Source organism: Sprattus sprattus, assembly GCF_963457725.1.
Source record: "Sprattus sprattus genome assembly, chromosome: 9".
NCBI classification, from domain to species: Eukaryota; Metazoa; Chordata; class Actinopteri; order Clupeiformes; family Clupeidae; genus Sprattus; species Sprattus sprattus.
Window position 1 is genome coordinate 20618444 of NC_137928.1, and position 16762 is coordinate 20635205.

Sequence of the window (16762 nt, forward strand, 5' to 3'; positions counted from 1 at the left end):
GTGCGTCAAGCTTGTTCCTCTCATATGCTTCCAAGCACCTAAGGCTACACGCAGAACTTCGTGATGCAGTGCCCAGTGCCGCACCCTCTCCATCTTCAGCATGCATTTTTCATCACTCATAATAACGCCCCCCCCACTCGCCACCCCCACACACCCCTCGAAAATAGTTTTGTGAGTCTAATGACAAAAGGCGATCCTTTTGTGTGTGAGTTTTTGTGAGTATGTATTGTAACTAGTGCTGTCAAACGATTAAAATATTTCATCGCGATTAATCACATTTTTGTCATAGTTAACTCATAGTTAATTAATCGCGATTAATCGCAAATTTGTATCTATTCTAAACTTTCCTTCAATCATTTTTTTACATCATTTTTATTTTATTTTAATGCTCTTATCATGGAAAAGTGTATTGGCTTGCTTTATGCAATGTTTTATTTTATTGAAAAACAACATTGCCAAACAGGGCGGTACAAAATTTTATTATAAAGTGCACATTTCAGATAAACAAGGACTCAGCCTATAGTGCAGTTAAACCATGGCTTAAATCTTTCTTTTAATATTTTCAAGTTTGATGTGAACATAGAAGTCAGGCCTCTTATTTAAAAAACAATGAACTGTAACAGTTAAGTTACGAATAAAAGGTAAGCCTACTACTTCTGTGCTTTCAGCCAGCTGCCTGTTGACATTTTCAGACAACAGTGAAGCTTGCTTCTTTTGCACAACACAACCTTCAAGTGCGTCGAGCTTGTTCCTCTCATATGCTTCCTAGCACCTAAGGCTACACGCAGTACTTCGTCCTCCGGAGCTTCCGCTGGGGATGTCACCGATGTTGGTGCGGGGCCCGCTGTCTCACAGTCTCTTTCTGCTCCAGTCGGTGCCAACGGCCGGTATGGGTACCTTCCGACGCCCTAACACCCGAACCCGGTACACCACATCAGACAGTCTTTCCAGTACATCACACGCCCTACCCACTGATTGCAGAGTTTAGGTGAAAAATCTTTTTTCTCTTTCCGGGCAGAATACCCACACCTTGTCACCGGCGTGGAACTCTTGCCCACAGCAGCGTGTGTCGTAAGCCCACTTCTGTCGAACTCCAGCAGCGCACATTGCCTGTCTGGCCATTTCGTGCACTTCTCGCATCCTCTCACGCAACTGCCTGTAGTACTCCTTTCCAGGTTTTCCGTCAATCTCTGGCTCCAGGGGTGAGTCAAACACTCGGTCAATGGGTGTGCGCAGCTCTCGTCTGAACATTAGGGCTGTGGTCCTGCACTGTCCTGCACTGCTGTCCGGTATGCCCAGAGGACCATGGGGAGGTGTCAGTCCCAGTCCTGCTGTCGACGATTGGTGAGAATGGCCAGCTGAACAGCGAGTGTCCGGTTGAACCACTCCACCAGCCCATCGCTTTGCGGGTGGAGCGAGTCATCCGGGTCTTCCTGATACCCAGCCGCTTACAGACTTCACTGAAAACCTCCCCTTCGAAGTTCCGCGCCTGGTCACTGTGGAGCTCCTCAGGTGCACCGAAACGGCAGAACATCTCAGTCACTAATTTCCCTGCCGTTGTAGAGGCAGTCTGATCAGGTACCGCGTATGCCTTGGGCCACTTTGTGAAGTAATCCATGGCCACGATCACATAGGGGTTTCCGAGGTTGGTGAGAGGAAATGGACCGAGCACGTCCACTGATACCCGCTCCATGGGTGCCCCCACTGCATACTGCAATAGCGGGGCGTGGGAACGTTGCGTAGGTTGCGTAGGCCCTTTCTTAGCTGTACAGGCGTCGCAGCAGTGGACAAAGAGCTGTACATCGCATCGGCATCATGGCCAGTAAAAATGGGCTCGTAAACGGTGAAGAGTTTTTGATATGCCAAAGTGGGCAGCCCCCACTGCACCGTGCACAAGCTCCAACACATGGGCTCGTAAGCAAACTGGGACCACCAGCTGGAGGACATCATGACGCCTGTCAGGAGCCTGCCAGCGTCGTTGCAGCAGCCCATTGTGTGAGACAAAGCAAGGCCACTACAAAGCCTTGGTCTCAGGGTCAAGTGCATGGTGGGCGTTGACCTGCACATACCCATGACAAAACCCTGGCGAGGACCGGGTCTTTAGAGTGTGCTTCCTGCAGCTCCTCTGCTGCGGCATCCACCTCCTCTCCGTCGATCAGTCTAGGCTGAGGTGCACTGCTGGGCTGATGTGTGCTGATCTCTGCTGTCTCTCCGTCGACCGGGCTGGGCTGAGGTGGGCTGCTGGGCTGATGGGTGCTGCTCTCTGCTGCTTTCCGTTGACCGGGCTGGGCTGAGGTGTGCTGCTGGGCTGATGTGTGCTGCTCTCTGCCGCCTCTCGGTCGACTGGGCTGGGTTGAGGTGCGCTGCTGGGCTGCTGTGGGCTGCTGGGCTGATGTGTGCTGATCACCGCTGCATCTCCATCGACCGGGTCGGGCTGGCTTGCGCTGCTCGCTGTCGTGCTGTCGTCCGGTGGACCAACTTGAAGCCGACAGACCATGTGAGGCTCTGGCATGGCGGCAGCTGGACTCTTTGCCTCAGTACGCTGACAGTAGCGACACTGGTCGCTCGGTGGCGAATCTCAAAATCGTAATCTTGAAGAGTCTCCATCCACCGAGCCAGTTGGCCCTCGGGCTCTTTGAAACTCAGCAGCCAAGTGAGTGAGGCGTGATCTGTTCTCAGTTGAAATCGCTTGCCGTACAGAAGTACCTATGTGGCGGATGCCCAGCACCACGGATAACAATTCGCGTCGGGTGACACAATAATTCCATTGAAGTAGGCTATCACCTGTTCCCCCTGTTCTCCTTCCTTGGAGAGGACCGCGCCGATCCCCATGTCACTGGCATCCGTATCCAGAACGAACGGTAGCTGGGGGATGGGAAATGCCAGTACTGGGGCCTCGGACAGTGCTCTCCGAAGCTGGTGGAATGCAGCATTGCAGCTCTGTGTCCACTGAAATGGCTGGTCCTTGTGCGTCAGCTGGTGCATTGGGCTGGCAACCATAGCGAAGTCCTGAATTAAACGTCGATAATAGGATGCCAGACCCAGAAAATTCCTGAGTTCTGCAACATCACGAGGAGCAGGCCAGCTTTTCACCGTGTCCACTTTAGCTAGGTCAGTGGCTACTCCTGCTGCCCCCACGAAATGGCCCAAAAACCCAGTCTGTCTCCTCAACAGGTTGCATTTCTTTGGGTGCAGTTTTAATCCAGCCCCGCGGATAGCACCGAACACTCTACCCAAACTCTCTAGAGCCCCGGAAAAGCTGGTTGCATGACATAATATATCGTCTAGATACACTATGCAGCAACTACGTGGCATGCCCGCCAAAACTCTTTCCATCAAGCGTTCAAAAGTTGCGGGTCCATTCGACAGTCCAAACGGTAGCACTTTGAATTGCCATAACCCCTGCCCGATAGTAAATGCAGTCTTTGGTCAGGCTTCAGGGTCAGTACCCGCTATGTAAATCAAGTGAACTAAACCAGCTGGAGCCAGAGATACTATCAAGCGCATCATCAATACGGGGAAGGGGGTATGAGTCTTTTCTCGTTACCTGATTGAGGCGCCTGTAGTCCACGCAGAATCACTATGAAGAGCCTTTTTTTGTGACGAGGAGTGCAGGTGTCGCCCACGGGCTGTTGCTGGGTTCAATCACCCCCGCCTCGGCTATTTCCTTGACCTTCTGTTCTGCTACAGCTCTCTTGGTGACGAAGTCGGCGGGGACGAAGTCAAATCGGGCGGGCTTCTCCGGTATCGATTTCATGTTGCACCAAACTCGCGCGGGTACAATCCTCATCCCTAGCAGCGAAGATATCGGCATACCTGTGGAGTAGGTCTCGTACCTGCCTTCACTGAAGTTCGTCCAGTCCTTCACAGCTGCACACACACATCTCCTGTAGGGATTGTTTTGTCTCAGCCGAGACTGGCATGCCCCGACTCGGTGGCTGTGTGATGTGGGCTGGCGGTGGCTGGCTGTGATGTGATGGCTGGAGGTCGAGGGAGCTGGGGGTGTGGTTTGCGTGTCCGGGAGAACACGCTGGACGTGAGGCGATGTTTGTTTCTGTCTTCCTCTTCGGTGAAACCTCCGTGCAGTAATACTCGCTCTGTGCTCCTGAACTAGAGGCGCGGCTTGTGTTGGCGATGTTGCGAATCCTTGCAGCGCCTGACAAGAATTCTCCGTTGCACGTAGAGACACAGTGTCCGCTCCCAGGTGAAGCTGTGCTTGGTAAACATCCACCATGGCCCCCCATTTCTCCAGTAAATCCAAACCCAGGATACACTCGTCCTGAATGTTTGCCAACCAGAACTGGTGGTGGGTTGTCACCTGGTTGATCCTCACACGCACCACTTTCCTCCTGTTCAGGTCAGCACGCTCGCCACAATGCAAAAAGTGAAATCTTAGTAAGATAAGATATCTTTAATTATTATACGGCTACTGAGATGTTAATGCTTGAAACTAGAATTGCCATTATTATAAGGCAGTTTGATCCCCACTGACAAGTACAAAACTGCTTTGTCAAAGTCAGAATTTCTCATATCAAGCATTTTATCCTTCTTATTCAAACTACATTAAAAACAAGTAAATTTGCCTGGATACCAAAGATATCTAAGAATTATTTTCTCAATATGTAGGGAAAGGTGCTTATATTCAGCAAATGCTAGCAACATCCTATTCAAATGAGTGTGCATGCTAGGCAATTTATCTTGAAATCAGTCAAGCTACACTAAAAACAAGAACATTGGCCTAGATGCCAAAAATATTTAAGAATTATTATCTCAATATGTAAGAAAAGGTGCTTTTATTCAGCAAATGCTAGCAACATCCTTTTGAAATGAGTCTGCATGCTAGGCAATTTGTCTTGAAATCAGTCAAGCGACACTAAAAACTAGTACATTTGCCTAGATACCAAAGATATCTAAGATTTATTTTCTCAATATGTTGGGAAAGGTGCTTATATTCAACAAATGCTAGCAACATACTTTTGAAATGAGTGTACATGCTAGGCAATTTATCTTGAAATCAGTCAAGCTACACTAAAAACAAGAACATTGGCCTAGATACCAAAAATATAAAAAAAAATCATTATCTTAATTTGTAGGTAAACGTGCTTAAATTCGGCAAAAAAGAAAGAAATATTTTCTCAATATCTAGGACAAATAACTTTTATTATTATTATTTTTAAAGCTTTATTTTTGGGCTTTTTTGCCTTTAATCGGATACGAGAGATTGAGAAAACAATGTTGAAGCTAATAAATAAAATGACAAAATCGCTTAATTTAAGCAAATTGTCCTAGATATTGAGAAAATAATTCTTATGGTATCTAGGAAAATGTACTTGTTTTTAGTGTAGCTTTACTGATTTCAAGATAAATTGTCTTATTCCAAGAAGATGGTGCTATTATTTGCTGAATATAAGCACATTTTTCTACGTTACGAAATAAGGTATTCTGACATTTATTTCGTTTTTAGGCAAATGCACTTGTTTTTAGAGAAGCTGAACTTATTTCAAGGTAAATTGCCTAGCATATAACCTCAATTGAAGATGATGTTGCTATCATTTGCTGAATACAAGCAAATGTTTCTACATTTCGAGGAAATAATTATTATTTTTATTTTTTAGGCATATATACTTGTTATAGGTGTAGTTGTACTGATTTCAAGATAAATTGCCTAACATATAGCATCATTTCAAGAGTATGGTGCTAGCATTTGCTAAATTTAAGTACAATTTCCTACATTTAGAGAAAATAATTCTTACTTATTTTGACAAACGTACTTGTTTTTAGTCTGGCCACACTAGTTTTAAGATATATATGGGTTCTTTGAGGCTAGCTATTTTAATTTGTTTTAGAAACTCTTAGTAAGTCAAATCTTCCTGTTCTGTTGGCAGATAATTTAGCTTATTTTAAGCAATATTTGAACCATTTTATTACTTTTTTTTCTTGTATTTGAAAGCTGATTTTTTTGCAGTGCAGTAACGGTGGTGATTTTCATAATTTTCGTTGCTTCCAAGCCTGGGGATCTCCCGGGTAATGTGTCGGGGAGTATGCCAGGTTGCACTGGTGAAATGGTGGAGCCCCGTAACGATAAGTGTGCGACACAGGCCCCATCCAACACACAGTCCAAATACAGTCCTCTGGTTAGACCCATTTGCCGCAGGTGGTCGTGAGTCGAGGAGGTGGGCGACATCCCTCCTGCCGTGTCACCCTCCTCTAGTTTAAATGTGCACGGGGCGCCGGAGCTGGGCAGTTCCTTGAGACGTGTCCAGGCTCTCTGCACCTGTAACAGCCTTCGTTTCTTGCTGCCCTCTTCTGCCCTCGCCAGCTGCGTTGAGGGGGATTGGCTGATGCTTGTCGCGTCGTCTCCAGCTCTTCCTCATCCTCACTCCACTTGTCGTATGCGGTGTCTGGTTTCCGTTGCACATAAGATGTGCTCCACCTGCTCTGCCTCATCCAGGACCGACACCAGCGAACAAGGAGTACTCAGGCGAATGTGCTCCCTCAATCGCGCCGGCTGGACACCTCGCACAATTGCCTGTAGCTCCAGCTCGTCTTGTTGGCTTTGGTTGAACGTTGGGTAGCCTCGCCGTGCGTACAGTTGGAGGTCTGCCGCAAACGCTGTCCCTGGGCTACTAACACTAGACACAACACAACACAAAATGGCACAGGCTTTATGCCCTGGTACACGTAATCACGAACAGGTTGTATCTCCGCTACACCCCTATATGAACTCAGTCCCCATAGAACTATGACATGCCATTAGAACAGTTAAGGAACATTCTTAGGAAACATTGTTGGGCGATAATGCACCACACACAGAACATTATGCGCCCGCCGCACAGCATTATGGGAGCGACTATGCCGGCACGCTACAGTATGTTTGGGTTTGTGTGTTTGTGAAGTTTGGAAAGTGCTAATGTTTGACTTCAGAGTGTGAGCGGCATGGTCTTTAGCAGTAAGTTGGTGCTGGGCTGTTTTACCTTTGCATGTAGCTTCAGAGGACTGCTGCACGCTACCTCACACACTTCACATGTCGCTTTGCTGGGCAGCAAGTGTACATTTATAGAAATGCGAAGCTTGTGTGTGAGGGAAAGTGAAACAGCATGGGAATGAAAATACAGACTACACAGCTCAACTGCCAAATCGCTCAATGGAAATCTGGGGGAAAGAACAGGCCGACACTAATCTTACATTCCCCAATTTCCAGTTTTTAAAGTGGAAAAGACATTGCAAAAAAAAAAAAATCAGTAGGCAATTGCTTCTCAACTGTTGCCCAATTAATTAAAGCGCACCAAAACTTTGTTTTTAATCTTGCCTTGCAGTTAATTTAAAGCTGGCGCATTATTTCATTTGCAAACTACTGACTGACTAGCATTTGCATTTCAATTTATTTGAACACAAGAAACGCTACGTCTATGTGCATGCTTTTCAAATACATTGTCATACTCACTAGAGTCTGCTGATCTGCCGCATTACCCTAAAAGTAACCGGAAAACTCAAAGAAATCACAACCACTCATCATTACATAAAATATCTACCTGCAGGAAATGACACACTCTCGCAGTGCATCAATCATACAATTATAGCTTCACTAAACCAGAGGAGGGCATCATTTTCCTCCACCTCCAACGGGCGTCATTGGTCTCCAGGCAACAGTCTCCGAGACTTTTCAATCAATGTTGGTGGCACGGCGCAGAGCTGGGAACGCGTGCATGCCTGCTGATGAGGAGCACGGGCTGTCCACGGACAAGAAACAACAGTAAGCCAAGCCATGGCACTGTTAAGGATCTTACAGAAATCACTCCTTTGGACGGTGTTTATAATATAACGGTGAATGTGACGTTGCTTTGAGGGGATAACCGTATTGTACGTTCGATGAGGTTGGGCGGGCGACGGAAGGGTATCAACTCGGAGAGGACGCAAGGTCTATATCAATTTAAGAAGTGATCAGAAAGAACATTTTCATGCAGCTATGGGCTGCTCGTTGTTTTAGTTTGTTTTTCGTTGTTTGAAGAACTGGGTTATATTCCAACGACGGATAAAAGAGAGACGCCTTTCTGAGTATTCATGTATTCGCTTTCGCAAGAGAGTTGTGTTTCGTCTAAGAAACTGTGGAGAAACAATTAAGTTCCGTTGACAAGACAACCTACACCATCGTCTCTACAGATATTCACGAAAATGTTGAAATTCCACAACTCTGACCTATGGATTGCTTGGCTGGTTTTATTTTGCATGGAGGGTAAGTAGTTTTATTTAGCCTACCCAAGTTAAGGATTTCTTGAAGCAAGGTTTGTGCTCAACTTTCGTTGACACCACGGTTCTTTGACAAACTGGTAGCGCGAGTCACTCATTAGGGTGGGCACAGTGATCTCGGTGAAGACCTATGTATCGTCAACATGTCAACAGTATAAAACTTTAACGGGTCCAGTGTACATTTTCTTGTTTCAGACGGTAAACGTCCGGGTTCTGTCAATCTATGCATTGCACCGAAGCTCAAACTCTGTTAAATTCGCTGTCGTATCTGCCTTTAGGATACTATTATTTGACGTAATACAACATAATATGCGCAATACAACATTATTTTCAGTTGGCTGGGATTTATTTCACAAACAGACAGTTCTGTATCGCCTGGGTCTGCGTGGCCTCGCAAAATGTTGGCAATGTACTGTCTGTCACTAAACCTCTGCCAGGCTACTGGAGTTTATATTTGAAATTCCAGGAGTAGTGAAAGATTGATATGGGTATACAAAAACTGTTTTAAAAGGTACATTTGTATATGTTACGGATACCGAGAACTACATGTAGTTGAATGTTCCGTATTTGAAATGGAAACGAAGAGCCAGACGGTGAAGGTCTGCACCCTCTAATCCTTGCGATTAAGCGGAGCACTCGTCCACGTGATAAGCGTTGTCATCGTCAGCAGTGTATTCAGAGTCCAGAAGTTTACTGTGTACTGCAAAACAAACGGCATTATAACATTACCCGTTCTTAGTTTTCTTTGAAATGGACAAATGCTAAGTGTTTTAATACCTCCAAATTCGTCTTCCTGTTTTTATTTTTATGTTTTACTTTCGTAGTTTATTTGCTTATTTCCGAACAAGAGTCTGTGTTGGCATCCTTAGTTGAGAAGTTGTATGATTCTACAAATTGTATGGTGTAAGATCCTGTCCTACCTACCTTTTTTTACCTCCACTCTTTACCTCAGCCATCAAGCAGTCGATTTATATATAGGTCTCGACAAATATGAAACATTTGCTATTTTACCATGCTGAAAGATTTCTCTCATTCAGTTTTTATAACAGACATTTGCTGCCAAACTCAACCCTTCACTGTTTTGGTTTCTCTTATTGTATCCTCTCTATGCAATAGGGAAGTTCAAGGGTGACTAACGGACAAATTATGGCAAGCCCACTTATAGAAATATTTCAATAGTGACCATTGCTCTCTCTTTGGAGATTTACAGACAATCAGTACTATTTAACTAAAATGTAAGACAGATCACCAATGACAACCATATCAGTGCTGAGTTGGAACAGATGTATAAATGGATTGTCATGTAGGGGATACCAGAATTGAACTGCCGATCTTTTCAGCAATGAACTTAATGATTCATTAAAGCTTTATGTATATGGGTAAGCCTTGTGTTATTCAACCAGTGGTCTTCTACATTTTGTAGTGCTTGTCTAAACTGGCATGTCACTACCATATCTCTCATTGGCCTGACAGAAAGGCTGTACATGTCATCATGCTGTCTTTATACTGGTCACCTCTACTGACCCAATCCGTAAGGTTTAACTGATATCTCCATGATTCCTCCAATCAGGCCATCTTTGTGCCTGGTCAGTGGTGACTCTATGTGTAGTGCCCCAACCCAGCTTCTCTATCTGTCTTGAGTTCTGGCCAGGCCGTGTCCAGCTGTCGCGCCCAGTTTGCGTCGCCATCCATTCGCACGGCCAGACCTCAATACATAAATTTGAAATTTTTCACATTAATAAATGACCCGAGCAGAGTTGGTGGTCTTTGCCGGTGAAATGAACTGTGATACCTAGAGAGAGCAAAAACTAAAAGAGAACCTCAAAAGAGAGGGCTCTGATGAAAAAGTCATCACAGGTTTTGACTGAAGTGCTGTTCCAGATCAAAGTGTCATAAAATGATTTAGACGGAATAAATGAGAGATTGGCTGACTTTTTTTTTTTAAAGAAAGAAAAAGAAAAAAAGGAAAAAGAAGAGGAGCCTCTGGCGTTTCACTGGGTTGACTGCCTGAGCTCGGCTCTAACGATCTCACTGTGCAGCTTCAGGCCCCGGGAACCAATCCGGCATGCTGATCAATTCTGCCAATTAAAATTCATCAGAGGTGGTGACTATGAACTTCTCGGAACTAAACCGAGAATGAAACGAAAACAAATGAAGTAAAGATGCATGGCGACTACAAGTTTCTTTTTGTGAAACTGTTTTCATTTTATATCTTTAAAAAAAAAAAATATTTTTTCAATTTTATAAAAAATTATTCATAAAGAGTCAATGACTGAACAGGCACTGTAAATTTAAACTCAGTGTTTGTCTCCCATCCATTTTAAATGTTTAAGTCGTCGTTTGTTTACAGTGTCAAGATACTTGCAGTTTCAGGATAGGAATACATCATTTATGTTGTGCCTTTGAACAGATTTTCACTTTTTCTAAACCGTCCACTCACGATCCAGTGTAGAATTGCATATACAGTAGCATTTGTACTACAATTGCTGCAACATGGCAGCGAGATATTAAAGGCAGATAATTATGCTTTTTTTCTCCTCAAAAAAGGAGCAGCTGGAGTGTGTGTATTGGACAGATGGAAGTTTCCACCTCGATTATCTTTTGCTAAAAATAGCCTCTCAAAAATTAAAAGACCTTTGGGACTGCTTGCAGAGTACATGTGTATGAGTGACTGGAATCGGCTGAAGAGAAACTGTAGACTGTTAATGCCAGTTCTTGGGAAATATATCAATAAATGATGGGGGGCCGGGTTGTATTTTAAGAGAAGTAGTAGGTTGAATGGCAGAGCAGTTGGACCCAAAAATGCCACTTTACATCCTTTCAGCTGTAAGGTTGGAAAGGCTAAGGGCACAAGGCAATAAGCTGTTATGTTTTTGTTCTGACTCAGAAACATTGTGTTGCAGATGAGGTTTGCAAATTAGTGTCTCAGGTATCACGTTTTTCAATTTATTCTAAACAAGCAATAGGCCACAGGGGTAGGATATAAATGGTATGTGTGCTCCTTGGGAATTGAATCTATGACCTTGGTGCTTACTCCTTGCTTTTCTCATTTAGCAAAATGAACATATAGATATCCATCCATGTTATATTCTAAGGGGAGCTGCTTTTGTGAAGCATATTCAATAGATAGCATTCCGTGACTCCCAGTCTGTAATGGTATCCTTTTAAGTCTCAGTATTGCAGTAGAATTATAAACAAGTCTTGTTGAGGTCTAATACATTCCAGCAACACACGACTCCCCTCGCCACAAAGCGGACCATCAGAGCACTGTTCCTGGGGTACGCCAATAATTGGACTAGGCTCTTCAACAAAGGAAGGGACTCAGAATGTATTCCCCTCTCTCAGCTGCACAGTTTATGAAGTTATGGGATAGACAGTAATGCCTCTGGTGCCATTGGGTCTCCCCGAGCCACTCGGCATGCAGTCACCTGAGGCTGGGTTTAATATGTGTGAGACAAGCCAACAGGGTGCCAATACCGATGTGATTTTATCTATCTGAAATGGTTTTACATTTTTGTCACCATACATCCAACAGAATTATTCCTTACTGGACAGTGGTGCAATTTGTTGCTTGGAGACCTGTTTTAACTCCTTACCCTCACAGTAATTTCATCCGGTGCGAATTGTTGTCATCATGACAAATGGAGCGTGGTTGTTATTTGGCAGTAATGGCCTGGTGCTGAAGGTTTAGGTCCCCTTCCTTCAGCTGTTAAATAAAAACGACGCACTGATTTTATGGCTGAACAGATCCATCCAAAAGAATGAGCAGTGAGCAGTCTCTTTGGAAGTGCGATATTCAAAAGGTTTACTAAAAGCCTCTGGACCAGATCATTTTGGAACTCTAAAAATACACACCAGATAATTTCAAATAGCTTGAATGTCATTTCCAAAAATGCCCATAGTTGCTCACAGCTTGCCACTATGACTTGAATAATGGAGGCTTCCGTTCATTGCTGTTTTCCCCTCCCTTCCTTTTGACTAAAAACTCAAGCATCATTATACTGGCAAAAAAAGATTGTCTGGTTCCGGTTTCTAGTAGGTGTCCCCTTTGGCAAAATCAGATTTAGCAAGTGTGAGGATTTTTATTGTAGTCAATTTTCAAAATGCTAAAATGTGTGAGATGTGCTGGGCTCCCTCCAAAAACCGAAATCCTTTCTACGGAATGAAAGATCATTGGCCATGGAATGCATGACACTGGTAGTTTATAAATATAACTCAAGGGCCGCCAGAATGGGATGCTTAAGAAATTTCTCCTGCATAAGATATTTACCCTGCAAAAAACCCTTCACGTTAGCTTCCTCGTAGTATTTACTGCATATACTGGGCCCACCATCACAGGCTTACTGTCATGTTATCTGCCAACACATTCACATTGATAAAAAATGAATGATCACTCATGCCATGACATCACCTCGCAATCGGAGAGATTTCCTCTCCCGTGAATTAATTTCATGGCTCTTTTCCTTTCTATGGAAATAGTAGTGCAACGCAGGCATGCAGGCACTATGTTGGTGGCTCTGTTTTATTAATCATGCTGCATGCTTGTGAGTTTCATTGGTAATTCATAACCTTTCAGTTTGTCTGTCCTCTCCAATTTGTCTCAGACATCACAGTCAAGCTCTGTTCATTGCCATTTTTATTTATTTATTTTTGTATTTCTCCTTGACCTGATAGCGACGGGTTTGGCCTGGCTCCACAGGGAGAGCTTTTAATGCTTTAAAAATATACAAGCGCCAAGACGCAGAGGGGCTGGCCCCTCTCTGGAGAAAGAGAGAGAAAGGTAACAGTCCCCGTCTGGGATGCGCAGCGTCTTCAGAGGGTCGACATCGCCTGGTCTCTCTCCGTCTATTCAATCCCTTCATCCCTCACCTAGATGAAAAAAAAGAAATGTTGCTTTATGCATTTTTTTTCTTTCTTTCTTTCCGCAGCACAAATTAACACAGCTGGCATGAACACGTTAAGCCTGGAGCCTGGAGCCTGACGTGTGCTAGTGCGGTAGATTGATGCGTGTAAGCATGAGGGCAGGACAAGGGATCCCATCTGTACATTCTAAAAGCATATTAAACTGTTCATCTAGCCGCTGCCTCCCCACTCATCTACGGATGAAGCCACAGATGACACATTGTGTTTCGTTTTCATTTGTTTCCGTTTGGTTTTGTCCCGCTGTGGATCTGCTGTTTGGTCAGTTGGTCGTGCCCGGGGATTACTTAGAGCATTATCTCTCCATACAGTTTTGCCACGTTGTGTCCACTGATTCCGTTTTTTCTTTTTGTGTGTTGCTGCGTAGTAATAATACAGTTTGTGTAAGAAGCCCTGCTTACACACGCACAGCGGATGTAGGCTTGTCAGTGTATTTGAAATAATCTGACACAGATTACATATTGTGTGCACATATTGGTTATTGTTTTAAATTGGCACAGAACAGTACAATGGCAGGTGTGAAGTGTCCTTTGAAAGGAACTGACCCAGATGTTTGTAACCCCATACGTCGACAACAATGTAGGTTTGGATGGTGAATCAACAAAAGTCTCTGTCTAAATCAGGCGTGGCATCGACACCTATTGCACCTATATGTGTAACTCATTACAATGCGGGGGTCTAGCAGAAAGGGTTCACCTATATCGGCCAAGATATCAGTTGTGGTTCAGAGTCCAGATCAGGTCTGTGTGAGCCATTAGAGGGTTATCCCATGGTAGAAAGGCTTTTAAGTAGATTCTGGCTATTTGAGGGGCATTAAGCGCGTGGCGTAATGGAACCGCCACTCTACACGTCCTACATGGTTGGGAGTCGAATTAGACAATGTGTAAAATATTAAAGTGCTCCTCTGTTTATTTGGCCCAAATCTTTCGCTAAGACAGGCTTTTCTGGAGATTACAACTCTCGTTCCCCTATGCCGTGATTTATAGATTATAGATAGCTTTTGGGGTTTATGTATCTATGAGCCACAGGCGAGAGGACAAGCCTCTTTCTCTGCCCTGGTGTGAACTGACCCCCCTCCACACCAACTCAGACCTTTCTCGGACCTTGTCGTCTTTGGCCACTCCATCCCATTCCGTTTGTCTCTTTTCCTTTTCTCCATGTGCTGCTGTCCCTGCCTGCTGTGGGCCCGGCTCACCTGCTTTGTATTCATATGGAGCTCTTACACATTTTCAATTCAATTCCCCTCTCTTTTCCGATGTCTTTTTCTCCGTTTTCATCTTCAACCCTCCCCCCATCACAGCAGCACCTGATTCTCGTTTCACTGTTTGTCACTCTCAACCACCAACCCCTGCCCAGGCGTGTCTCCCCCTCTCTCTTTCTCTCTCTCACTCACTCTCTTTTTTTCATTCTGTCTGTTCACTGCATTGGCCTTTTTCACTCTCCATTTCTTTTCGCTCCCTCCCTCTTCTTTTCTTTAACCCGCCACTTCATTCTGTCTCCTTCCCTTTCTCGCTACACCTCCTCCTCCACCTCTGTTCTCCTGCCTCTCACAGCCGCTGATAAATGAAAGGTTAAGATTAACCCCAAGATGCATTACTGAGGTGTCTATGTGACTGAGGTGTAAAATATAGATGCAATCCCAGTCTAGTGGGGATATTTTTCTCTTTTTTTAAAGGTTACCAAAAAGGACAACTGCCATCTGTATGTCAGCAGTCTTGACCTTAGAATCAATGTCAGCCGCAGGGTTAACACAGCGTACATATCCTATATGCTACCCAAGAGAGATGGGCCATGAAGTGAAAGTTGATGGCTTTTTATTTAATAGCATACACAGCAGAGAGCTCAGATCTGAACCACAGCTTCAGATCAAAGGTTTACTGGCTCAGGTATCTCCCATCCCTCTGCCCTTCTCATGGTTTTGGAGTTACTCTAACATCATTGACATAGCATCTTTGTATTGATGTCTGTGCAATGGTAATGAGAAGCTCTTGTCAGTCAACAGGATGAGCTTGAGTGAGTGCCTGATGATGGGCTGACATTTTTTCCTTTAATCATTTTCTTTTTCATACATCATCAAGATCCTCGCAGGCCCAAGGATGAATGCCATGTTTGTGTGACAGGCTGTCCATATATGGAAGGGGGAAAGGAATGTGTGTCTGATACCAGGGTCAAATATGTCCCTTTTGATTGGGCAAAGTGCCCTGTAAGTGGAGCTCCAGCGAACAGACCAGCGACTGTTGTCCTGATAATCATCCGTGCATCTTGGACATGATAGCTGTGTGCTGTTATCATTGTTGGTAAGAAAAGCAAAGAATCGCTCTCTTGGCCTCTTTGCAAACTGTGCTGCTTGTTGTATTAGCTAAATGCCCTGGCCTTCTTGTAATGCAGTGAAGTGGCATGAGTGTTGTTTACATCTGCCAGTGCTAGTGCCATTAAACCAATAAAGTGGGACTAGAAAAAAAAACAGTACAGTTGTTTTTTTCTTGCTTATTTTTTTCTTTTGATAGCAATCTTTGCACTCTTTACTTAAATCTCTCTCTTTCTCTCGCTATGTCTGTGAGTGTGTGTGCGTGTGTGCTGTCTAGTTGACTGGTACCATAACACACCACGCCATTGTTTTAATGACAGCTCCTCTTAGTTGCTCATGCACGACCAGACAATGCATACTTTCAGGATGGGGGCATTTAGTTGTAAAGCCCCAGTGGGAGGATTCACTGAAATGGTTGAACAATTTCAAGACGCTGATAATTGCGTATGCAAAGTCATTGAATTGACGAAAAAAAAAACAATTGGCCCTTGGCTATGAGACGAAGAACAGCGTTATTGCTCAAGCAATAGGAGATGGGTGTTTCAGATTGTTCGCAACACGCTTCAAAAAAAGCACTGAATAGGGCTGCTTCAACTTTGCTTCAAATGATTACACGGCCATGCTCGACAAAATTAGGGTAATTATAATTAATCCTCATTTAAATTGGTTTGAAGAATTAATTACTTATCAAAATGCTAACGAGCCCATGTGATATCGCACTTTCTTTACTCAACATCCTTAACATAGCCCTAGAAATGGAAAGATGGCTGTGATGTCGGTGCGGTATTAATATTTCAGCGTGCGCTGATATCAAAGGCAGCTCTTCAGCGGCTGGATTGGGTTCAGTTTCTTCGCAGGCAGACTCAGGAGAGTCCAGCCGGCAGGGCCGAGTGAAGTAAAGAGCGAACCTTCAGTTGAAATGTTTGCCTGGCTTTGGGGAGTGGGGGGGGCGACCACCCAAGGCAAGAAAGACTGTACGCGTTGCCTCTCTCTCTGTCTCTGTGTGTGTTGCTAAGCTACTGTGTGAGGCTCAGGCTTTCCAGTCACATGTAAAAGTTGAGAGGGCCCACTGCTGGGGACCTCATTACAAAGGGGGCAACGGGGGGGGGGGGGGTGTTGTTGGGAACGAATTCCTTCGTCAGTTTCTATGTGTACCTTTTCATCAGAAAACATCTCTGCCTGACTAACAACAGGACAGTGTCCCCCTGCAGTATCACTCGCTAAATTTATAGACCATTTCTCCACACTTTTTTTTCCGTTCTTTTAGGAGGCAAAAGGATATTCTCT

The 16762-nt window shown here is 44.5% G+C and overlaps 1 protein-coding gene across 1 annotated transcript in view; it reads left to right on the forward strand.

The window, feature by feature from the left end:
* Positions 1-7686: 7686 nt before the first annotated feature.
* igsf11 (immunoglobulin superfamily member 11) overlaps positions 7687-16762 on the forward strand; it is a 58381-nt gene continuing 49305 nt past the window's right edge. Inside the window, exon 1 of the mRNA XM_080844652.1 lies at positions 7687-8233. Coding sequence (XP_080700778.1) covers positions 8173-8233 — 61 coding nt within the window. The 5' untranslated portion in view covers positions 7687-8172. The remainder of the gene's footprint in view (positions 8234-16762) is intronic.